Source organism: Callorhinus ursinus, unplaced genomic scaffold (genome assembly GCF_003265705.2).
Source record: "Callorhinus ursinus isolate GAN/ISIS: 27379988/994484 unplaced genomic scaffold, GSC_fseal_2.0 scaffold2, whole genome shotgun sequence".
NCBI classification, from domain to species: Eukaryota; Metazoa; Chordata; class Mammalia; order Carnivora; family Otariidae; genus Callorhinus; species Callorhinus ursinus.
In genome coordinates, this window is record NW_027397064.1 from 16,874,176 (window position 1) to 16,898,208 (window position 24,033).

The 24,033-nt window shown below is 50.2% G+C and overlaps 1 protein-coding gene across 7 annotated transcripts; it reads left to right on the plus strand.

The window, feature by feature from the left end:
• Positions 1-920: 920 nt before the first annotated feature.
• On the plus strand, positions 921-20,069 carry DNPEP (aspartyl aminopeptidase). Of its 7 annotated transcripts, XM_025891179.2 has the most exons (17): positions 936-1,087; positions 3,209-3,320; positions 9,387-9,434; positions 10,489-10,582; positions 10,667-10,755; positions 10,878-10,991; positions 11,244-11,369; positions 11,591-11,721; positions 12,002-12,077; positions 12,196-12,303; positions 13,055-13,132; positions 14,072-14,155; positions 15,191-15,351; positions 15,759-15,798; positions 15,923-16,024; positions 19,449-19,616; positions 19,930-20,069. In XM_025891179.2, the coding sequence occupies exons 4-17, from the start codon at positions 10,495-10,497 to the stop codon at positions 19,978-19,980; spliced, it is 1,416 nt and encodes a 471-aa protein (XP_025746964.1). In that variant the 5' UTR covers positions 936-1,087; positions 3,209-3,320; positions 9,387-9,434; positions 10,489-10,494; the 3' UTR covers positions 19,981-20,069. The 7 variants fall into 7 exon arrangements, with proteins under 7 accessions (XP_025746943.1, XP_073734397.1, XP_073734396.1 ...); XM_025891158.2 differs by lacking the exon at positions 3,209-3,320 and having other exon boundaries at positions 921-1,087; XM_073878296.1 differs by lacking the exons at positions 3,209-3,320; positions 14,072-14,155 and having other exon boundaries at positions 921-1,087.
• The last annotated feature ends 3,964 nt before the right edge of the window (positions 20,070-24,033 follow it).

Genomic DNA, 24,033 nt, shown 5'->3' on the forward strand with positions numbered 1-24,033 from the left:
ATGGGAGTGAGCGTTGGGGATTGATTTTGTGGTTTAGCTCTGGCTGTAAATGGTGTTTTATGGATTGCTTCTGTAGATGCACCCCGCTGCAGTATCAGCAGAAACAAGCAGCCGTGCTTGTCAGCAGAGGCAGAGACAGAGGCCTCGGGGCAGATAGGACTCCCTGAATCAGGCAGGGGAAATCCTGCCAGACCACAGCCCATTTCTCTGGCTTAAGAGACTGTCGTGGGCAGAGCGCAATCCTGTCTGCCGCCCCATCTCCGTAGACCTGGGATAGAGCCCTGGTCGGGGTGGATGACACAGAGGATGCGGCTCCAGCATCCCACCACCTCCGGGCTGGGAGCTCCTGGGGGCAGAAAAGGAGTTATTCAGGTCGACAAGAGCCAGACCCACAGCAGATGTACAAAGCACGCTTGTCGAGTGACTAAAGGACTGGCTGGCGAGAGCCAGTGAAGCCTCTCGTTCATATATTCATGCACCCGAAAAATGTTTGTGGAGTATTGGCTATGTATCAGGCCCTGTGCTAGGTACTAGGGATTCCGCAGTGAAAAGCAGATGTGGGCCAGGCCCTCCCGGAGCTTACCTTCGGGGGCAGGTGGGGGCCAGGAAGCAGGATAAATAAGTAAACCATTGCCAATGAACCAATGAGCACCCTGACCCAGGAAGGGAAACAAAGGGGCCCAGATAGAGAACAAGGGTGGAATTCTTCAAGTGAAGAAGAAAATCTGTCTGTGACTTCCTGGGGTACAGGACCCTCCCACCCCCAGGTAAGGGTCACCGTGTAGACATTGGCACCTAGAGGCTAGCCTGAGGCTCAGCGCTGTTGAGGGCATTGCTGTTTCCAACTGCATTGATGATGTCACAGTGGGCCCTATGGGGACAGGGACTGAAGACCCTGGGCCTTGGAGCAGAGGGGTAGAGGTGGGGGGGTGGGAGGAGTGGGCAGAAAAGGCAGTAGGGCCGCCCCAGGCACCTATTCGGCCTCTGGCAGACCCGGTCCGGCTCGGGAGCTGGTGAGCAGGTGACCATGGCGCTCAGCCTCTCCGCCACGTCCATTCCCAACAACTGGCTCCCAGGCTACCCTGAGGTAACCAGGCCTGCGTTCTAGGTCTGTCTTGGGTGGGAGTGCCCCAGCCAGAGCAGGGCACCAACCTGTAAGCCAAGCCTTGTCCTAGGCATTGGGAGGGATGATATGAGGGAGATCCAGCCCCTGCCCTCAAGTTGCTGACTAATCAGACCCTACGCAAGAGGCTTACCAGATCAATACTCATCCTCTCTCAGCTAATTTTGGAGGAACAGTGTGCTAATTGTTGGACTCATTCCAAACAACCCTGTCTGGTCCCCCAGCTTCTCTGTGTGTTGCCCCACAAGGCACTGTCCTCAAGGGCGGCTCACCCATTGGCACTAGTGTTTTTGAGACTCTAGACTGTGTTTCTCAAGGTGATCTAAGGACAGAATTTTCAGCATGGGTTAAAAATGCACATTCCTGAGCCTCAGCCCAAACCTTCCAAAGCAGAATTGTCAAGTATGGGGCTCATGAATCTGCATTTAAAAAAAACACTCTAGGGAACTCTTACCCTAAGCACTGCCCTGGTGTTTTTTCAGTTTTTGGTTTTTGGTTTTAGGGTTTGTTTGTTTGTTTGTTTTTTGCCCTGGTGTTTAAATACCTCCTAGGGTTCCCCAGTCTGGCTGACCAGGGTGGGTCAGTTTTTCAGTCTGAGATGGGGGTTGGCTTTGATATTTTTATTACTGATGAAAAGCCATGATTCATAGGCTCCTGGTGGCTGGCTGTCAGTTTGGAAGCAATCAGAGGCCACTAAGAACAGAATTCTCTATCTTTTCGATCCATCTATACCATCTATAAAAATGCTTACCTGAGCAGACACTGTTTAAAGGCCATTAAAATACCAGACATAGAATAACCCAGTCCCTGGAACTTTATGGACATATTTACTCAAACCCAAGTGCTTGCAAAAAGTAAATAAAAGGGAAGCAAAATGAGCAAGCACCCCTAGAAATACAAACTGAAAGTAAACAGCCCTGTTCTCTAAAATAAACAGGACAAATCCAGCGAGGATTAAATGACCTCTAGTCAGACAGGCTCAAAGCCAGAAATGCCCCAATCCTGGCTCCAGGAGGAAGGAGAGGGGAGGCCTGTCTCCATCACCTGCGGGCGTGTGCCGGGATCACTGCCTTGGGGGTCAGGGCCAGGCCTGCAAGAGCAGACAGTATCCTGGGGGGTATGGGTGCTCCCTTGCCCTCCCTGCCAGCCTGAAAATTAGGTCAGGGTCTGAAAATCAGGTTTAAAGATCGAAAAGTATGCCCTAAAAGCCTCTGATAAAATGCACATCTCCTGAAGGTGTAGAACCTCAAGTCACTATTATCTGCCATTTATTCCTGAATTTAGCGACCATTTATTTAGCACTTGCTGTGTTTTAGGCCCTGAGCCAGTCACTAAAGATATCCAGTTAAGTAAAGCATAACGGGTGCCCTCACGTTGCACACCGTTTACTATGAAAGAAACAATAATAAATGGTAACATTTATCGCTCACTTACGATTTGAGGAACTTAATGACAAGCACCCTCCAGTCACTTTTTAATCCTCATAACAGTATGGATCTCTTTGACTCTTCCTAACGTCAATGCAGTTACTACTGTTGTCTTTCCCCATTTGACAGACGTGTCGACTGAGGCTCAAAGTCTGTGGTGTAACAATTACCTTTCTGAAAGAAGAAGAAGAAAAAAAAAAAAAAAGCCCTGATTTGTAGTGTTTGCTGATCTTGGGAGTGTAAATCCTCCCAGGCAGGTTTCAAGCTACCAGCCCGCTGTCCCTGAATGTGGAGTTGGAAAGAGGCAGGGGTGTGGGCTGGCTCCAGCATCCCCATTGCAAACAAGGCTCACAGCTAAGCACAGCTCACAGCTAAGGAAGTTCAAGACAGCACTTGAACCCAGGTGTGCGTGATTCCAAGCCCCAGCGCCTAACCACTTTGTTACACTGTCAGTAACCTCGGTGAGATCATTGACACTGGAAAGGGATACATCTTAAGACTGAGGTGAAGTGCCAAAAGTTTACAACGGTCCATAAAACCTCTTGGCTGGTTAATATCCTGTGCTTCCTCTATCTCTGTTTTTATCACCAACAGGGGCAGTTGATTTTCTTTTGAGAGCCATCTACAAAACTTCTGAATTTTAAGTAATTATTCACAGGAGGTTGCAGTACGGAGAGGTCCTGTGTACTTTTCACCCACTTTCCCTCCATGGTCCCATCTTAAATAACTACAGTACAATATCACAATCCGGCAAGGGACATTGGTAAAAGGTATGTGGGTATTTCTATGCCCTGTTATCTAGGATTGCCAGATTTAGCAAATAAGAATACAGGATGCTCAGTTAAATTTTGTCTTTTTGAGTTTTGTTTTGTTTTGTTTTAGTGAAAGTATAGCCCATGCAATATTTGGGACATATACTTATACTAAGAAATTATTCTTTATCTGAAATGCAAATTTAATTGGGTGTCCTGCATGTTAGCTGGCAACCCTCATTATTACATGTGTGGAGTCATGCAACCACTACCCTAATCAAGATAGAGAACTCTTCTGCCACCACAAACATGTTCCTTATGCTACTCCTTTACAGTCACATCTATCCCCCCCACCCTCCCTAGCCCGTGGCAACCACTAATTCGCTCTCCATTTCTGTAATTTTGTCATTTTTCCCACTTAGCATAATGTCCATGAGATCCATCCAAGTTGTTGCACTTTTCAATACTTTGGTCCTTTTTATTGCTAGGGAGTATGCTCCTGAGGGCAAATTTTCACAAAGAATTTTTTTTTAAATCTTATTCATTGGATAAATATTTATTGTATCACTACTATGTGCCAGGTGCAAACAGGGAGCAGGTGACGAGCTGGTTGCAATCAGGGTTGGGTTTTTGCCAGGCAAGTAAGGAAATGCAGAGTGGCAAGGCATGGGCATGATTAAGACAACTGAGTGGATGACACGCTGGGTGGGAAGGAAGCAGAGCCTGGCGGGGGTGCGGGGAGACAGGATCAATAGTTCATAGTTCTGTGCAGGTGAAGAATTAATAGAGTTGGGTGCCTTTTTCAGAAGGGTTTCCTATCTCACCCCCAGTTTATTTTTTGTTTAAATATCAACATCAAAAGAAACATTCCGTCTACTTTCCCTTCCACACTTAGACACAATTTCCAAATCAGAAGTAATACAGTTTTATGGGGGCATTTTTTTTTAAGTTTTTATCTATTTATTTATTTGAGAAAGGGAGAGAGCACACAAGCAGGGTGAGCTTCAGGCAGAGGGAGAAGCAGACATCCTGCTGAGCAAGGAGCCGAAGTGGAGCTCAATCCTAGAATCCTGAGATCATGACCTGAGCCGAAGGCAGATGCTTAACCAACTGAGCCACCCATGGGCCCCTTATGCGGGCATTTTTATTAAACTGAAGGTTTTAGGGATAAATGCTAACCAACAAATTGCTTACTAACTCAATCAGGGTACACCAGAAAACAAAATTTGGGTCACACAAAGTACTTAAAGATCATCTTTCCACCTGTTACTTTTTAAATTTGCTATTTAGTTTTAAAAGTAGGTAACATGTGGATGGATATAGGAAAAAATTCAAAAAGTGCAAAAGGATTTATAGGAAAAGAGAAGCGTTTGTCTTACCACAGAACCTTAGTCAAAATTTCTCCTTCCTAGAGTCAGTTACTATTTCCTTATAACCGCTTTTAACCATATAAGAATATATATGTGTGTCTGTGTGTTTATACACAAATGGAGCATACCATAACTGCTATTCTGTACCTTGTTTTTTCATTTAGTGTATCTTGGAAATTGTTCCCTATCAGTACCTATAAAAGTGCCACATTCTTTTTACCCATACAGAGTACTTTTTTTTTTTAAGATTTTATTTATTTATGAGAGAGTGAGAGAGAGCGAGCCAGGGGGAGGAGCAAAGTGAGAGGGACAAGCGGACTCTGCGCTGAGTGCAGAGCCCCCAACGGGGCTCTATTTCAGGACCCCGAGATCATGACTTGAGCTGTAATCAGGAGTCCGGTGCTCAACGGACTGAGCCACCCAGGTGCCCCTAAAGCCTCCCTCCTAGAACATAACATTGAAATTACAATCTTGCCGAAACTGCTCACCTCAAGGCATCCTGGGATTTGTAGTTCTTAATCAGTTGAGTCTTGCACGGAAAACGGAACTTGAGCAGAATACGTGTTAGAAACAAAAGTGCCCTTCCAACAACACTGTAGAAGGACATACTGTACTGTATCCATGCACGCTCCTATCATGATGCCCAGAGGCAAATTATTTATACATTTAAACAACCAGGGTATCTACCAGCAATGAGATACCCAGGGCTGTCTTGGTATCAGGAAATCAAGATCAGTTTAGCAGACAGGGACAGTACACACACACCCCTCCCCCCCCACATACACCTCTTCCTTACACCATTGCTTTGGTCTTTGGTATCTCAAATCACTGTTTTGTTTTGTTTTTTAAAGATTTACTTATTTGACATAGAGAGACACAGAGAGAGAGGGAACACAAGCAGGGGAGTGGGAGAGGGAGAAGCAGGCTTCCCGACGAGCAGGGAGCCCGATGCGGGGCTCAATCCCAGGACCCTGGGATCATGACCTGAGCTGAAGGCAGACGCTTAACGACTGAGCTACCCAGGCGCCCATCAAATCACTCTTAACAATTACGTGACAAATTACTACTTAGGAAGCTTCTGTCACATACCAAGGGATCAGAAGGGACATATATATCAAATGAACACACACTGAAGTATGTGTCACCAATTGCTATGGTAACTTACAGGTATTTGCACTTTAATAGTTGTTCAGCCAAACAGAAATGAATGATGGTAGCCTTGTAAACATCAGCTAAGGATTGGTGGGGAAGATTTTCTCAGCAGGCTGAGGACAAGAACGATTCTCAGAAACATTTTTTGGATAGCTAAGGTCCCCCCTTGACCCTCCCATTTCATAACCAATACCATTCCACTCTCCAAACCTGCTTCCATGCATTTCCATATATACATACATAAAATCCAGACATTTAGCTCATTATGTGAGTTTTACCAATGCTCTTGCCCTGTAAGTACTATTCTGGAAATTGCTTTTTTTTTTTTCACTCAATATATTCAGCACTTTTTTCCCATGATAATACATAAAAATCAACCTCATTGTTTTTTTACTGCCACATGGCACTCTGAAACGCTATGTCTCAAACTTGAACTTGCATTCAGATCATCTAGGGATCTTGCTAACATGCAGACTATGATCTGATAGGTTTGGGGTAAGCCTTTGGGTTCTTTCTGCATTTCTAGAAAGTTGCCAGGTGTTGTAGATGCTGCTGGTCAAGAAATCACACTGTAAGGAACAAAGATGTAGAGTATGAGTGAAGCTGTGTGTTAGAGCTCATTTAGACCAGCCCATGAGAAATGACTGTCAAATTTCCAGGAATTTTGTGATCCTGGTGCTAAACCTAGCCATCATTAAAAAATTCAATTATGTAAACTTACAATAAATTATATTGCAAACAGATAACAAATACTCAAAAATCATCACTTTCCTAGGTATTTTACTATCAATCTATGTTCTCTAGGTTATTTATGTCTATAATGTCTGTAGGGTACAAATCTATACAATGGCATGCTTTTGTTTGTCTCCTCCCAACTCCACACTCAGTTCATGTTGGCAGCTTGGAACCAGCCCCAGGGAGTATTTACAGCACAGAAATTGGTATAAAGGCATGCATTTCCCCAGGTCTTCTCCCACACTTCATATTACCAATATTTCTCATTTTTTGCTAATCTGACAAATCAAAAATGGCATCTCATTTTTAACTTGCATTTCCCAGTGAGACCAAGTCTCTCTTATACTCATTCCTTGGAATTTATTTATTTATTTTTATTATTTTTAATTTTTTTTATTTATTTGACATAGAGACAGAGAGAGAGGGAACCCAAGCAGGGGGAGTAGAAGAGGGAGAAGCAGGCTTCCTGCTGAACAGGGAGCCCGATGCAGGGCTCGATCCCAGGACCCCGGGAACATGACCTGAGCCGAAGGCAGATGCTTAACTGTCTGAGCCACCCATGCGCCCCTATTTATTTATTTTTAAAGATTTTATCTATTTGAGAGAGCACAAGCAGGGAGGAGAGGGACAAGCAGACTCCCCGCTGAGCAGGGAGCCCGATGTGGGGCTCGGTCCCAGGACCCTGGGATCATGACTTAAGCCGAAGGCAGACCCTTAGCCATGTGAGCCACCCAGGTGCCCCTCATTCCTAGGAATATAATAGTATTTCTTGTTCTTGTAAATAGGACCCTTTTACTAGTATATTTTCTGGTTGATTATTGCATGGGAAAGCTGATGACTTTTAAAATCAGGCCACTCCTCCTAACCAGTTCAAATAGCTTGTCGGTTTATATTCTTAGAGGTTCTAGGTAATCAAATAATCTATAAGTAATGAGAAATTTCACTTTTCCATGTATATAATTGTTTTGCTTTGTGACACCAGCTCTGACTGCCACGTTGACAACCAGCAGTAAAGTTCACCAGTGTCTTACTTCTGACTTGAAAGGAGCACTTCTGTATTTCCCCACTAATTTGTGCAGTTACGTCTTTATCCTTTCTCTTTCTGGCTTCTTTTTTTTTTTAACATTTTATTTATTTGAGAGAGAGAATGAGATAAGAGAGAGCATGAGAGGGGGGAGGGTCAGAGGGAGAAGCAGACTCCCTGCTGAGCAGGGAGCCCGATGTGGGACTCGATCCTGGGACTCCAGGATCATGACCTGAGCAGAAGGCAGTCGCTTAACCAACTGAGCCACCCAGGCGCCCCTCTCTGGCTTCTTCTTTTTTTTTTAAAGATTTATTTATTTATTTGAGAGAGCGAGAATGAGAGAGAGAGAGAGTACATGAGAGGGGGGAGTGTCAGAGGGAGAAGCAGGCTCCTCGCTGAGCAGGGAGCCCGATGCGGGACTCGATCCCAGGACTCCAGGATCGTGACCTGAGCCGAAGGCAGTCGCTTTACCAACTGAGCTACCCAGGCACCCCTCTTTCTGGCTTCTTAAGAGGATTTCGTTTTGTTTTTTATCAAGAATGGATGTTCAGTTTATCCAGTTTTTACTTTCACTTTCTAAGTAACCCATTCTGGTGGTATTTGAATCTCTCACATTAGCATGGACTCTTTTTTTGTACTCTGAAGAGCATTAAAAATTTTTTAAGTTAAGTCTCCTTCCCTTATCCATCATACCCGTTTCAGCTCTTGTTCACTGTCTGTGAATGTGTCCCTTCCCCACTAGCCAGCCTCTGGCTCTGAGAGGAAAAGAATATTCTCTCCATGACCCATTCAGCACTGAAACTTTATACCTAATGACATTTCAATGAACAGTTAGGGAATGCCATGAATTTACCCCACCACCTGTATATTCTTGAACACCTGCAATACCTACTCCTGTGAACTGAGGGCCGCTGGGCCTTTCCCACAGCTCCCCACCTCCTTCCCAACATTCCTACCCCCGTATATAAAGGACAGATTGTGCTGTTGACCTGTAATCCCTGGAGTGCTAACACCCCTGGTTGCTGGGCCATTTTGGACCCCGGGGGCCACCAAGAGTCCTGATCAGAATCTATGACTAGGTGGGTACCTTGGTTTTTTAAATTGCTACTCACCACTCTTGACATATGAATATTGGGATTGCCTCCAAGAACCTGTGCAGTTTGTTTTATTTTGTCCTTTTAACAAGTGGAAAGAGTGCAGATAGAAGTCAAATTCTAGATGCATCCAAATGGCTGTGTGATCTTGGGCAAGTCATTACTTCTCTGTCCCTCAGGCACTTCCCCAGGAGCATAACACTTTCCAAGGTGCATATGTAAAGGGCCAGAAAAGATCTGAGAGTGGCTTGTTCCAGGTCCCTGGAGTCAAATTAATTGAGTCCAAACCCCACCTCTGCCATTTACTGCCCTGGACAAGTGATTCGTGTCTGTACTTGGTTTTGTTCATGTATAAAACCCGGACCGTGAGGGGCGCCTGGGTGGCTCAGTTGGTTTAGCGTCTGCCTTCGGCTCAGATCATGATCCCGGGGTCCTGCAATCGAGCCCCGCATCCGGCTCCCCGCTCTGCGGAAGCCTGCTTCTCCCTCTCCCTCTGCCTGCCGTTTCCCCTGCTTGTGCTCTCTCTCTGTGTCAAATAAATAAATAAAATGTTTAAAAAAACAAATAAATAAAACGGGGAACATGAAAGTACAAAATTGACAGAGCAGTTGTGAAGATTAAACAGATAACACGTGAAGCCTTATCATAAAGCTAAAGCTCACCGTGAGCACTCCATGAACACTAGCCCTGTTGCTTTTATTATCACAAGGGTGCCTGTGGAGAGAGAGAGCACTCTGTACAGTACTCGTCGGACCAGGTGAGCTAGCAGGGGCGAGTTTTATCTCGTACTCTCCGACCCGGGGCAGGCGTGGGGGCGCGCGGCTCGCGGCTGTCCTAGCACCTCCCGGGCAGCAGAGGGCCCCCGCCACCGCCGCGGACAGCGAGGGCGGGGCGGGCTGCGCGGCCTTAGCGAGGGGCGGAGCAGACGGCTCGGCGGGGGTGGGACGGGCTGTGCGGCCTAGCGAGGGGCGGAGCAGACGGCTCGGCGGGGGTGGGACGGGCTGTGCGGCCTAGCGAGGGGCGGAGCAGACGGCTCGGCGGGGGCGGGGCGGGCTGCGCGGCCGGGGGGGGGGCGGGGCAGACGGGGGGGCGGGGGGGGGGGGGGGGGGGGTTAGGGGGGGGGGCCGAGCACGGGGGCAGGGCTAGCGGACGCGGGCCCACGCGTGGGGCCATGCAGGTGGCTGTCCACGGCCCACCCAGCTCTAACTCCGATCCCAGACCCGGCTCGGAGCCGGCTCAGGCCTAAGCTCAACAGCGCGCTGAGGTGAGGGCTGTGCCTGACCCAAAGCGAAACCGAAAGTCCGGCCTCCGTGACCTGATCTTCCTGGGGTTGGAAAAGGGTGGCCTGCGAAAGACTGGGGGCGTGGGGGGGTGGGGTACTCCCCGGCCAATAGGATTTTGGCTCCTTGGTGCAGGCCGGCTCTGAGTTAGGGGCCCTCTTGAGAGCTTGGAGCTCGGAACCCACGGGGATTTCTGGGCTGGGCGGGCACGTGGGGGTGGGATTCAGGGGGCCGGGCTGAAGCTCGAATTAGGGGGCGGGCCGTCTTGGACGAGCTGGGCGGGGAGCGCTGCTGGGATTTTGATACTTTGGCTAGAGGGCTGGAGCTTTCAGCGGAAAGAGGTTTGGCCCGGCATCTGCGTCTGTCGGTGGGAAAAGGGGCGGAAGCAGAGGTCTGAGCCTGGGAGCGATCACTTCGCGGGAACGGGGCTTGTGGGAATGGGGAAGGTGGTTTCCGGGGCCTGGATAATATAGGTCAAGGGTCCCAAACCTCGTAGGAGTCTGAGCAGCCCCCCTACCCCGCCTCCAATAGGTGGCCATGACCGGTAGAGCCCGCAAAGAGGCGGTGCAGGCCGCGGCCCGGGAACTCCTCAAGTTCGTGAACCGGAGCCCCTCTCCTTTCCACGGTAAGTGACCACCACCAAGGGGAGTGGTGGCCGGTGTGCCTCCTAACCGGTTTCCATCGCTATGCAAGGGCTCTTTTTCTACAGCCGTGGCCGAGTGCCGCAGCCGCCTCCTCCAGGCTGGCTTCCATGAACTCAAAGAGACGGAGAGCTGGGATATCAAGCCGGAGAGCAAGGTACGTTGGGTGGGGTGGGGACAGAGAAGCAGGTCCCTAGGCCGGGACTCAAAGTCCTTTGTGCCGGCCGGCTAGATAATCCAATCAATCTTACCGGCCCCCCCCCTCGCCCCCCGCCCCAGTACTTCCTGACCAGGAACTCCTCCACGATCATCGCTTTTGCTGTGGGAGGCCAGTATGTTCCTGGCAATGGTTTCAGCCTCATTGGGGCCCACACGGACAGCCCCTGCCTCCGGGTGAGGAACTGGGGCTGCGCTGGGGGAGGGGCGGCATCAGGGGAATACAGGGCAAAAGGGAGTGGAGAGGTACAAATTGGGGGCTCTATTCCTGCAGCGGGGGGAGACTTGTCGCCCCCTTCCTCCACACTTTGGGCCCTTCTCTGTCAGCGATATTCTTTCTGTGTTCCTTAGGCCTCCGCCCGTCTGTCTCACCTCCAAATCATGCCATTTGGCCTTCTCTGACTTCTCATTCCCCATCTTCACACTTAGGTGAAACGGCGGTCCCGCCGCAGCCAGGTGGGTTTCCAGCAGGTGGGCGTGGAGACCTATGGTGGTGGGATCTGGAGCACGTGGTTTGACCGGGACCTGACCTTGGCTGGACGCGTCATTGTCAAGGTGGGAACTGGGGTTGGACCTGGGAGGTTCTCACCTTCAGCAGCCTGAAGATTGACTGTGACCTTCCTTCAGGATACCTGTGGAGAGCCCCCCCCCCCCAGGGAAGGGGGAGTGGGGCAGTCTGGGTTCGAGGATCATGTTGGTTAGTCTGGGTGAAGTGGGGGTTTTAACCCGTTGTGGTTGGGAGGCGCCCTGGTTTGACCTGGCCTGGTGGGCCACAGTGCCCTACCTCAGGCCGGCTGGAACAGCGGCTGGTGCACGTGGACCGGCCGATTCTCCGCATCCCCCACCTGGCCATCCATCTGCAGCGCAATGTCAACGAGAACTTTGGGCCCAACATGGAGATGCACTTGTGAGCCTGGGGCAAGGGCCGTGGTGACTGGGAGGGATGGCTGTGGCACCAGGTGATGGAAGGGGCCCCGGGGGACCTGGGACCCTGCGACCTCACGGTCGCCACAGCCAGGTTCTACTCTCGGGACCCAGCTGATGATGTCCAAGGGCCTCATAGCTCTGCCATTTGGGAAGCAAACTGGAATCGAAGGGCAAGGGCAGTTTCCACTGGGAGATGCCCAAGCTCAGGGGTGCCGTGTCCTCCGGCTCTCCCCACGCTTCCCTCACGTGTCCCCCCACAGAGTCCCCATTCTTGCCACAGCAGTCCAGGAGGAGCTGGAGAAGGGGACCCCTGAGCCTGGGCCTGTCAATGCTGCAGTAAGAGAGTCCCCTGCTCACAGGAAGGGGGGAGGAGAGGGGGAAAGGACTGAATCCCTGAGAAGGGGAGGAGGGGAAGAGCAGACCTTCTTCCTCCCAGCATGCTTCTGCCCTGCAGGATGACCGGCACCACTCGGTCCTCCTGTCCCTTCTCTGCGCCCATCTGGGACTGAGCCCCGAGGATATCTTGGAGATGGAGCTTTGCCTTGCTGACACGCAGCCTGCGGTAGGGAATGGCTGCAGGGACGCATGGGTGGCGATCGCGGGGACCCTGGCCTGCCCCAGCGTATCCCCTGAAGCACTCACCACCTCAGCTGGTCCCCTGGTTCCTCTCACCCCTCTGCTTCCCAGGAGACACCATGTCCCTCTGCCTCCAGGCCAGAGGTTCTCAAAAGGGCACTTTTCGTGCTCCAGACCTGCCTCCTTGGATGCCTGCGTGGGCCCTGGGAATCAGCCCCTCCACAGATTTCTCCCCTCCTAGGAGTTTCTGCTGCAGGTGGTCGCTGTGTACTTTGCACCCACCCTGGCCCTGCACCTCTGCGGGCAGAAGGCCCAGATGCGGCCCCCCTTTTTCTGGAGCCTGCCCTTGAGTCCCTCCTGGTTGCCCACAGCAGGAGATTATGAAATCTTCGGAGGTTTGGTCCTCTTTGAATGCGCACTGTTTCTGGGCTGGTCTCGTCTTCTGTTTATTTCCTGAGCTTTTCTTGCATCCGTTCAGCTACCCCCTTTTCCCTGTCCCACGGGAACTGGTAGGAACCGTAGATGGCATCCTCCCATCCCTCACCTCCTGCCCAGCTCCATTCCCCGTTGTCCGCTCAGCCCGACCCAGCAGGATCCCAGCGCCCGAAGCCGGGGGACAGGGCGGGTTGCGCACAGAGCCAAGGAGGCTCGCTCAAACCCAGGCCTTTGGGAGCAGGGAGAAGCAGGTGAGTTGGGGTGGAGGGTTGAAGGTTGGGCCGACTGTCCTGTCTTTCTAGGTCCTGGGTGGTGCCTACGAGGAGTTCATCTTTGCCCCTCGGCTGGATAATCTGCACAGCTGCTTCTGTGCCCTGCAGGTGAGCAGCAGGGGTGCCCCCAGGCGGGGCACACTGCCGGGAGAAGCTGTGGTCGGGGGACTGCCTCAAGGCCCAGCAGGTCCTTGGAGGGCCACTGGCCACCTCCTCCGTCTGCTGGCGCTCGGGGGACTGTGGGGAGGGGCCGGGGCTGAGGTAGGGGAAGGCGGAGAGGCCAGCTCAGGCACCATGGGGTCTCCTCACCTGGCTCCACTGCTTCTCTTTTATATTAGCCTCTGCTTCCGGGGAGGGGCCTTCGTGTCTCATGAGACGGCATCACCCCCCTCCCTCTGCTCCCCCTGCCCTCCAAGCTTACGCCCACCCAGCCTTCTGTCTGTGCCCTTGGGGTCTCCGTGGGGCTGGCTCTCTTCCTTCCGGTCACCTTGGAGTCCCCGCCTTCTTTCCCTACCCTAGTCAGTTCTATTTCTTTCTTTCCTCTTGCCCTCTCTCTTTTCATTTCTCTCTCTCACACCCCGTCCTATTCTCGGAGACAGGCTTTGGGCCTTAATGGAGACCAGGGCCGAACCTGGGACCTATATCAGCTTCTGCAGCCCAGCCAGCTGTGTCCCCTTGATGGAGTCCCAGTCACCTCTGTGGACCTTGATCTTTTCACCAGGGCCAGTTAGTTCATGTGCTCTGTGTGCTGTTTTTGACTTCCCAGGATTCTCCACTCTTCTCCTCCATTTTATTCATCCTCCTGCCTTTCCCGTAGGCAGGTAGGGGAGCACACCCAAAGGGTGGTTCTCCCAGCCCAGCTGAAAGGTTTCCCGCAAGCCAGCCAATGCCCTAAGGGACAAAGGCCGGTCAAAGGCCCAGCCCGCTTCATCCCGGCCGTGACGACAGCAGGCAGGCAGGCCGGGAGCGTGAACCTGCCAGGTGTTGGTGGGCAGGGTTATGGAAGAAGGAGCAGTTAGGAGGATGCTCTTGATTCCCCCCAAACAGGCTTTGATCGACTCCTGTGCGGCTCCTGCCTCTTTGGCCGCAGAGCCCCACGTGCGCATGATCGCTCTCTATGACAACGAAGAGGTACGTGGAGGGCCCTGTGGAGGGTCTCTTCTGTGGAGGGGGTCCCCTCTGTGAAGCTTCCCGCAGCCAGCTTGTGCCAGGCACCCACCGTAAGCCAGGACTGTTCTGGAAACCACAGAGATGGAAGGCCTATGCTCCCTTAGCACTTGGTCGCCCTGGCTCAGCATGTATCAGCTTCTAGAGGTGTGACCATACCTCCCGTGTGCCACATGGTGAGCTCCTCGAGGACAGGGACTCTGCCCTTCATCCTGTAGCCCCAGGCCTCAGCGCATGGTGGGGCCTCGCTCTGTGCGCTCCCGTGAGGTGCGCTCTTAGACGCTGTCACAGGGCCTGAACGGATGGGTCCTTCTCTCTCCTGGAACTGTACGGGTCAGAGTGAGCAGTTGAGGACAGGTCTCTGCTGTCCTGAGCGCTTGGCTACCGTGTCAGGATGCAGGCCAGGATGCAGGCCGGCCGGCTGTTCCCGCTCCCGCCATCCTGTCTATACCGAGTGAGGAGGACGAGAGGAAGGGGCAGAGGAAGAGTGCACGCCCATCCTTTGAAGGCGCAACCCGAAGGGGGCGTTCCTCACTGCCCGTGTTCCACGGAACACCATGGGCATGGCCCTTTTAGCTGCAAGGGAAAGCTGGGAGTGTCCTCTCTAACTGGGCAGTCCTGTGCTTAGCTACAATTTGGGTGTTTTCCCGTGCAGCATAGCGTGGATAGTTCGCGATCTCTGTTACATGCATCAGAGACGATTGGCCGGTGTGGTGGGGCACCTGTGTGAAGCCCCAGGTGTGAGGGTTGGGGGAGGAGGAGGGGGGGAAGGTGCAGGAAGCCCACAGAAAGTGCTCTTTCTGCCCCAGAGATGACATAGGACTAGTTCGGCCCCAGCCCACCCTCAGGTTTTCAGGCGCACAGTGTTGGGGAAGTTGCTGACAACACCCCTCATTCCTCGTCCACTGAGTCATCAGGGTCTTGGGCACCAGTGGTGATCCTGGGTGTGGGGCCCCTTTCCCTGAGCCCAGACCCCAGAGCAGTCTCTGCTGTCACCAGGTGGGCTCCGAGAGCGCCCAGGGGGCACAGTCATTGCTGACAGAGCTGGTGCTGCGCCGAATCTCAGCCTCACCCCAGCACCTGACGGCCTTCGAGGAAGCCATCCCCAAGTCCTACATGATCAGCGCAGACATGGCCCACGCCGTGCACCCCAACTACCTGTGAGTCTACTGGGCCAGGCCTGCAGGCCTCACAGCTGGAGACCCGAGTGGAACCTGCCTTCAGGCTCAGCCCCAGCCCCAGGGCCCCAGCCTCTCCCCTCTTCCCCTTCCTCCTCATTCTGGCCAGAAGGTTGGTGGCTTCCTTTTGAGGGTGCCAAGACACAAATGGGTCAAAGTCATGTAATGCCCAACCCAGGTATGTTGAATAGACTCTCTCTACAGACTTCTTTCCACCCACTGCTAAAGGATGCCTGGGACACTGTTTGGCATGGCCCTCAGGTCCTACCAGGCTGGGTGGGAAAGAATGCTGTGGTGCATTAGTGATGTTTCCAGGGCATAGCTAGAGGTGGGTGTTGGGAGACCCACCTCCTGTTTGCCATTCACAGCCTTGACTCCGTCTCTTATAGGGACAAGCATGAGGAGAACCACCGGCCCTTGTTCCACAAGGTGAGATGCACCTGTTTCTCCTTAGGGACTTGAAGGCCTGGCTGGTTCTGGGCCCCGTCTCCTTCCCTGCGGGCCCATCACCCATGAGTGCCTCACCCTCGCTTCCTCGTTTCCCTCTCCCCAGGGCCCTGTGATCAAGGTGAACAGCAAGCAACGCTATGCCTCGAATGCGGTTTCAGAGGCCCTGATCCGAGAGGTGGCCAATAAGGTCGGGGTGCCCCTGCAGGTGAGGCTGGGCCCTGCCTGGGAAGACCGGGTGGAAGGAGTGGGACTTGGGGGGGGCATAAACAGATGATGCGTCCCCAGGGAAGTGGCGGGGGCGGGGGGGCGCCTGGGAGCCAACCTTTGGTGGCTGGGCTTCCAGTAGAGCGAGAAGAATGGGTTTTGGATCTGGGCAGAGCTGGAGTCAGTGCTGGGTGTGCTATGGGGCTAGCCCCGTGACTGTGGACGAGGTGCTCCATTTCTCTGGGTCAGTTTCCACACCTGTAAAATGGGGCTGATGAGGAGGCCTCTTCTGCTGGATTTCTGTGAGACCTGAAGATACAGTGTGCTCGTGACGTGAGTTTAGTCCTGCTTTGTTCCCATCCAGCTCCCTGTGTTTCTCTTCCACACCCTGGGCTCCTCCGTAAGTGAAGTTCAGGGCTGGGGAGACTGGAACTGCCACCTGCTCATTTTCATTCTTGCCGTGGCAATGGCCCACGTCGTCAGAAATAGGTGGAGGTAGAGCTCTAAGGGACTGGGGCCCAGGGAGTCCAGTGACACACAGCAAGCAGGTCCTGGTGGGTCAGGGCATCCTGCCTCCCGGCTCAGGGCGTTGTCTGCCACACAGAGCCCCCCCTTACCCCATGTAGACCTGAATGTTCCCTTCTCAGGGAGGCCTCTCTGAGGAAGTGACACTTGGAGCTGAGGCTTTAGAAAGAAGCAGCTGTGGGTGAGTCTGCAGGGAGAGCATCCCTGCAGAGGGAATGAGTGCAAAGGCCGCAAACGGCACAGGAGTGCGCTCGGCCTGTCAGGAGGGTTCAGAGCCGGAGTGGGAGAGGCGGGGAGAGAAGCCTGCCCAGGCCAGTCATGCAGGGCCTCCTAGGCCATGGAAGGGGGTCTGCATGTTCTTCTAAGGCAGTGAGAAGACATTGGGGAAATTTTCTTTAATTAAACTCACAGCAGAAGCAGGACATGTGTACTTTAAAAAAAAAAATCAGGAAACACAAATAGAAATAAGAAAACATGAACCCACAGAAATTTGTGTATATGCTTCCAGATTTTTTCTGTGCATATACTTAACACATAAGTGGAATCATTTTGAATATATTGTTTGCTTTTCTCCTCACTCTGTATTCTCTAAATTCTTATTTCAGTCCACTTTTGTTTCAGTAAATTTGTACCTAATCCTAACGCACAGATCATTTTTTTTTAAAAGTAAGCTCTATGCCCAGCATGGGGCTTGAACTCACGACCCCCGAGATCAAGAGTCACATGTTCTACAGACTGAGCCAGCCAGGTGCCCCCAGATCATTTTCAGTGTTCCCTAGTTATCCCCAAAATATTCTTTACAGACTCTTGTTCCACCTGAGTATCTAGTTCAGGACCGCATGTTACATCTGGTTCATATATTGCTTAAATATCTCATAGTGGAGTGCAGCCCTCACCACCCCCTTTTAAAATAACGTCGATTTGGGGCACCTGGGTGGCGCAGTCGGTTAAGCATCGGACTCTTGGTTTCGGCTCAGGTTGTGATCTCAGGGTTGTGAGATCGAGCCCCGAGTCGGGCTCTGCCCTCAGCGCAAAGTCTGCACAGAGCCTGCTTGGGATTCTCTCTCCCTCTTCCTCTGCCCCTCCTGCTCGTGTGCTCTCTCTCTCTCTCTCTGTCTCTCTAAATAAATAGATAAATCTTAAAAAAAGGTAAAATAAAATAACATTGACTTGTTGAAGAAATAAGTCTCATCATCCCACATGATGTCTCACTTTCTCGATTTGTCTGGTTGCTTCTTTGTGGTGGTGTTTAGCTGATGCCTCTAGGCCCTGTATTTCCTGTAAATTAGAATTTATGCCTGAAGGCTTGATAGATTCAAGTTAGACATTTTTGGCCAGAAGACATCATGACTGGTGTGTCCTTCATGTTACATCATACATGTATTATCTGGTGATCTGCCCTTAGTGATGATAAGATTGAGCACCTGATTGGGGTGCCCTCCAAACCCTCCATCATATAGGGGCTTTCCTCCTCTGGCTGGACAGTAACTGTGTCAGTGATGAGTTCTCTATAAACCGGACACCTAATGGTTTTGACACCCATTGACAATCCTTGCCGAAATCAATAATTTCATCCCTCCAATTCATCCCTTCTATGAGTCATCCCTTCTGCAGATAGTAGCTGCTATTCTTCTGAGAAGCGGAACTTTCTCCCCATCAACTAGGGCTATTTGGTGATCATGAAATGTGGTTTCTACTGGAAAGACCAGATAAACGCCCATTCTTTCCCTTTAATAACCACTTTTCAAGGCGAGGTATGTTAATAGCCACTTCAAAAGGTGACACATAGGGCTTCTTTTCTTCTCCTTTTTCTGACATTAAATCAGATTTTCATTGGTTCAGTGTGGATCCAATGCACTGTAGTAATTTTATTTTATTTTTTAAAGATTTTATTTATTAGAGCAGAGGGGGAGGGAAAGAGAATCTCAAGGAAACTCCCCACTGAGCACAGAGCCTGACACGGAGCTCAGTCCCACGACCCTGAGATCACGACCCAAGCTGAAATCAAGAGTCAGATGCTTAACCGACTGAGCCACCCAGGCGCCCCTGTAGTCACTTTATTTCATCCTCAGATAGTCATAACTTTGACCAATGGGAGTCCTTTCGACAACGTGTCCTTTGACAGGACTCTCAAAAGTTTTCTTGCTTTCTGTACAACAAGAAATTGCAGGCTCATCTCCTTCATTTCTCTCCCCAGACATGGCAGCTTTGGAAGGATGGTGATTTTGGAGACTGTGGTCTGACCCCCTGAGTGTCTGTTGTTATCATGGGGGACAGTGCTTTGGGGTCACTTCTGTTGACATAGCTAGAAAAAAATATGTTTTGAAAACCATGAGTTCATACTATAATTCTTACTCAAAAAAAGTAATAGTTACTACTTAATTTATCTGATTTTATAATTCTGTTTTTCCTCACACTGAAAATCTTAATATCGTACATCATATTATGACTTTCTTATTTATTTTTTTACCAGAATATAAAGGAAATGGTTTCGGAATGCCAATAGCAGTATTTCTAAAAACACTAAAACTGCTGAACGATTGTTCTTTGTGTGTGTTTGGGGGCGGGGAGAGAGTGTATGTTAAGCAAGAGGCTGATATAAACGGCACATTTTTTTTTTTTAATTCCCTCGCCTGCTATGGATTCTTAATGGAAGGCAAGATGGGGGTAGCCGGAATGAGGGTGGTGGTAGTTCAGACGGAGAAAATGGGACCAATGCAGAATATACTGTCCTTTGGGCCTGCCATTTAATGTGGGCTTCCTGTTTTCATTCTGGTCACATACACTCCCTGAGGGGGCAGAAACAGGCCCCTGTCAGCCCAGCAGCTCTTAGGCGACTTCCTCTTTGGGTTTAATGAGCAGACACTGCTTGCCGTTCGAGCCTCTCCACCCTTTCCTAGGATCTCATGGTCCGGAATGACTCTCCCTGTGGAACCACCATTGGACCTATCTTGGCTTCTCGGCTGGGGCTGCGGGTCCTAGATTTAGGCAGCCCCCAACTGGCCATGCACTCCATCCGGGAGACCGCCTGCACCTCAGGAGTACTCCAGACCCTCACCCTCTTCAAGGTGACTCCTACCTGACCCATCCTCGCGGCAGCCGGGCTCCCTCCTCCAGTGCCCGGATGGGTTGCTGGGGCAACATCACCATTGCTAGGTCGCCGGCTTGGGTGATGGGAGCTGGCTGTCTTGGGGCTACCATGTAGGAGAGGAAAGGTCCCTATTCTTCTCCAGGCCCAGGGGCCCTGATCACCCCCCAGCACCCAAGTGTGGGTGAGCACCATGCCTCTCTGGCTGGGCCCTGTGTTGGCGGGAGGTGTGCCGCGGGGCACCCCCAGCTGGCCTCCACTGATTCCAGATCCCATGTTGCTTTCCATTTTAGGGCTTCTTTGAGCTGTTCCCTTCTCTGAGCCGTAGCCTCTTAGTGGATTGAGGCCTCTTGGAAAGACTTCTCTTGCACTTGAGAAGTGGTCAGCTGAGCTGAAGCTGGATTATTAAAGTGGATTTCTCACTCAGATTCAATCTGTTGTACTTGTTTGGAAACCACAAGGGTGGGAGTTGAATCTGGCTTTGACCTCTGAAACCAGAACAGAGGGGCTAGGGAGGGGGAGGTAGAGGAGGCCGCAGCTCCTGGGAGCTGATGGAGGCCCGAGCTCGAATCTCTTTTCCTCAAGGCCATGCCTGAAGTCAGCGACAGGTAGGTGGGTCCACAATTGGAAGGTCCCTTCTCCCATCCCTAGTCCTCTTTTCTGGGAAGTGGCCTCAACGCTCTTCCATTACCAGAAGAGTCCAGGAGCCCTTCTCAGTGCTGTGAGGTCTGCACACCCAGCGCGAGGCCCCCAGATCTGCCCTGGGCAGCCCGTGCGTTCCCCTCCCTGCCCCTCAGTCTCGTTAACTTTTATAAGCAGTTTCTTATTATTCAGTGTGTTTTTTCTCAGGTTAACAATTTCCCCGGGTACATTTCTCTCTTCTCCTTTCTCTTCTTTCCTTCTTTCTTCCCCTCCCTCCTCCTCCATTCCCTCCTCTTACTGCCCCTCTCCTTGTGTTTGTTCATCCCCCTTCTTTGCCTTACAGTTTGCCTGATTTGTGGCTTCCCCCGAGAGCCCCGGCAGTATTTCCTGTTAGTGCTAAGTGTGCTGGTGACAGACAAATGCTGCCGTGGGACGCCGTAGGGTTACGAGGCTCTGGCTGGCTGAGGCTGGCCTTCGGAGGCACGCTGCTTTGGGACCGAGCGCCCCCTAGTGTTGATGGCCTAGGAGTCCCGCAGAGCGGAGACCAGGTGGCAGCACCTGATCACCTAAGTCTGGAGTATTTTCTCAGTATGCCGTAAGCATGAGATAGGAGTATTTTTATTTCCTTCCTTGTCCTTTGGTTGAACTGGGTGATTTTTGGAGGACGTATGGCGATATCTGGACTCAGGCAGCCACTGCCATCCCATGGGGACCGCCTGTGCTGTTTGTAATAGTAAAATGTGGACGGTGTTGGTAGAAGACACTGCTAGTAACCCACCCCCGTCCCTCACTTTGATCACTTGGGTGGACTTGGCCCAACTTCCACCTGCCAATAGTAGCACTTCTTTCCCCGGGGGACGTGCGTTTGCTGCGTGACGTTTCCCACTGGAGGCATTTGGAAGTGCTAGGAAACATGCTCCCCACCCCAGAGACTCCAACCAGAGACTGTCAAGACTCTTAAGAAGACTCCAGCTCCCTCACATCTGGGAGATCCTTCTGACATGGGTAGTTGACACCGGCCCCCTGACCCCAGCAGAATTAAGCTCCAGGATCAAGCCCGGTAACAGGCCCCTTTACTACCCGCCCTCCCTTCCTCGTCTCGCATCCCCACGCCCCTACCGGTGTTTCCCTCCACCTCCCAAATAAACTCCTTGCACTTGGATCCTCATCTCAGGTCTGCTGCTGGGGGAGCCTAAACTAAGCTAGTGTTCCTTTGAGAGTGGGAATAAGACAAGGATGCCTGGTTTTCTATTTCCAGTCAACATTGTACTATTGGTCCCCAGCTTGGGGGTAAGGTGAGACGGACGATAAAAGGAACACTGAAAGGGGAGGAGTAAACTTCCTTTTGATACCATCTGTTACATAGAAAATCCAAAGGCTATATCACTTGAATTAATAAGAGTTTATCAAAATAGCTGGCTGAAAAATCAATATACCAAAATTAATTCTATTTCTTTAGACCAGCAATGAGTAACAGCTAGAAAATGAAGTTTTTTTTAAAAGGACAACTTCCACAAATCATAATAATCAAGTACCTACAAATAAGCATGAAAAGATTTCTATAGAAAAAATTATATGAAAGGAGATCCAAATAATTTGGAAGATAAGTGTTATTTGTGGATGTGAAAATCAATATTGTAAAAATACTGGTCATCCTCCAAATTGATAAGTAGATTCATTGCCATCCTAATAATGCTCCTCTCTGCTTATAAATAGTGGAAGTTGACACATGGATTCTGTCATATATATGGAAATAGCTAAAACAATTTGAAGAAGACAACCGCCTTACCAGTTATCAAAGCTTATTACAAAACTGATTAAGACAGTATACTAATTGGTTCAAGGGTTGACTGACCAGTAGAACCAACAGAGGCAAGTGAATATCTGATACTTGATTTATGATGAAAGTGGCAACTCAGATGATCTTTTCAATAAATTGTGCTATGAAAATTGAATATCCATATGGAAAAAGTTGGAACCCTCCCTCCCACAATACGCAAAATCAATTGAAAATGGATTTTAGATCTAAATATAGATGGCAGAATAATAAAGCTTTTAGAAAATATTAAAGGAGAGTTTATGATCTTGGTTAGGGGAAGATTTAAATAGGATACAAAGAACACTATGCATAGAGGGAAAAATTGACATATTTGACCTCATTGAAATTAAGACATCATTAAGAGGATTAGAAGGCTTATTTGCAACACATGTAATTGACAGGACTCATATTCAGAGTACATAAGACCTACGATCAGTAAGAAAAGTCATATATCTAAAAGAATGGGCAATGGGGTGCCTGGGTGGCTCAGTCGTTAAGCGTCTGCCTTCAGCTCAGGTCATGATCCCAGGGTCCTGGGATCGAGCCCCACATCGAGCCCCCCCTTCCCTGCTCGGCGGGAAGCCTGCTTCTCCCTCTCCCACTCCCCCTGCTTGTGTTCCCTCTCTCGCTGTCTCTCTCTCTCTCTCTGTCAAATAAAACAAAATCTTAAAAAAAATTAAAAAAAATAAAAGAATGGGCAAAATACTTAAATGGGCACTCCATAATAAAAAGCCATTAAATATATGAAAACATGCTCTACTTCATTAGTCATCTTAGAAATATTGGGTTGAATCGCGAAGTTATGTTTGACCATTTTGACCTACAAAATGGCTATTTCATAGGGTTTAATCTAATATAAATTAAAACCATGATATGTCACCGCTGTGACATGTCATTACCCATTATGATACATAAATTTTTAAAATCTGACAATACCAAGTGTTGGTAAGGATGTGGAACAACAGGAACTCTCATACAATGTCAGTGAGAATGTAAAGTGACAACAGTTTAGGACATCAGTTCGGCATTAGCCTCATTGACGCAGCTACTCTAGTCCTTTAGACCTTCTCAGTAAAAGTGGGGTAAGGAAACGGAAGGACTCCGTAAACTGCTTTTTGCTCCTTTTCCTGCTTCTCTTCTTGCTAAGACTGTACACCCACTTTGCACATGCCGCATAATGCAAACAGCATATGTCCTCCCTGTAAGGGACAAAGAGTTAATGATTTCTTTAGAATAGCTAGCATCTAAGGAAGGACCAGATGAGAATGACCAGACGAAGCCCTCCTATGCATATTCCAGACAACCCACGCTAGACATCTCAACACCAAGCCCCCTTGGCTCCAAGGAATAATACCTGGGTCCTTGTCTTTGTTCTAACCGGTTCCTGGGTGCTTGAGAGGACATGTACACTGGGCCACACTCCTCAGTAAATACCCCAGATCCCAAGCAAAGATGAGACTCTCTCTCCTTTCCTTTCTGAGTCACTCAGACACTGCATCTGTACCTGAACTCTCTCTACCTTCAACAAACTCTGCTTTCATCTCCTGCTGGCTTGCATTTGATTTCTATCTTGCATGCAGCCAGAAACCCTCTTGGCTGGTCCTGTAGGACCCTTTCTGGGTCCCTGGCCCCCACCTGCTGACATCAAAAGCATTTGCATGTGCCCCAAGAATATTCATAGCAACTGTTCCTAAGATTCCCAAACTGGAAACAACCCAAGGGTCCATACACAATACAGTAGATACTGGGAGATATCCCAGTTTTGTGGGGGCTGAAACATACAATTTGGGGACCCTCTTTAAGTAGAAGAATACAAAATTACAAATAAAAATTTAGCATGAAAGCAATTATAAGAATGAGGACATTTAAGGAAGAATTATACGCAAAAGCCACATGATCATCTCAATAGATGCAGAGAAAGCATCTGATAAATCCA

Bases quoted from the DNA above. Each gene is read 5' to 3' on its own strand.
- DNPEP (XM_025891158.2), top strand. From the start codon at position 1,028: ATGGCGCTCAGCCTCTCCGCCACGTCCATTCCCAACAACTGGCTCCCA. The intron at 14,156-15,190 runs GTACGTGGAGGG...TGCTGTCACCAG, and splicing joins CTCTCTATGACAACGAAGAG to GTGGGCTCCGAGAGCGCCCA. The intron at 16,025-19,448 runs GTGAGGCTGGGC...ACCCTTTCCTAG, and splicing joins AGGTCGGGGTGCCCCTGCAG to GATCTCATGGTCCGGAATGA.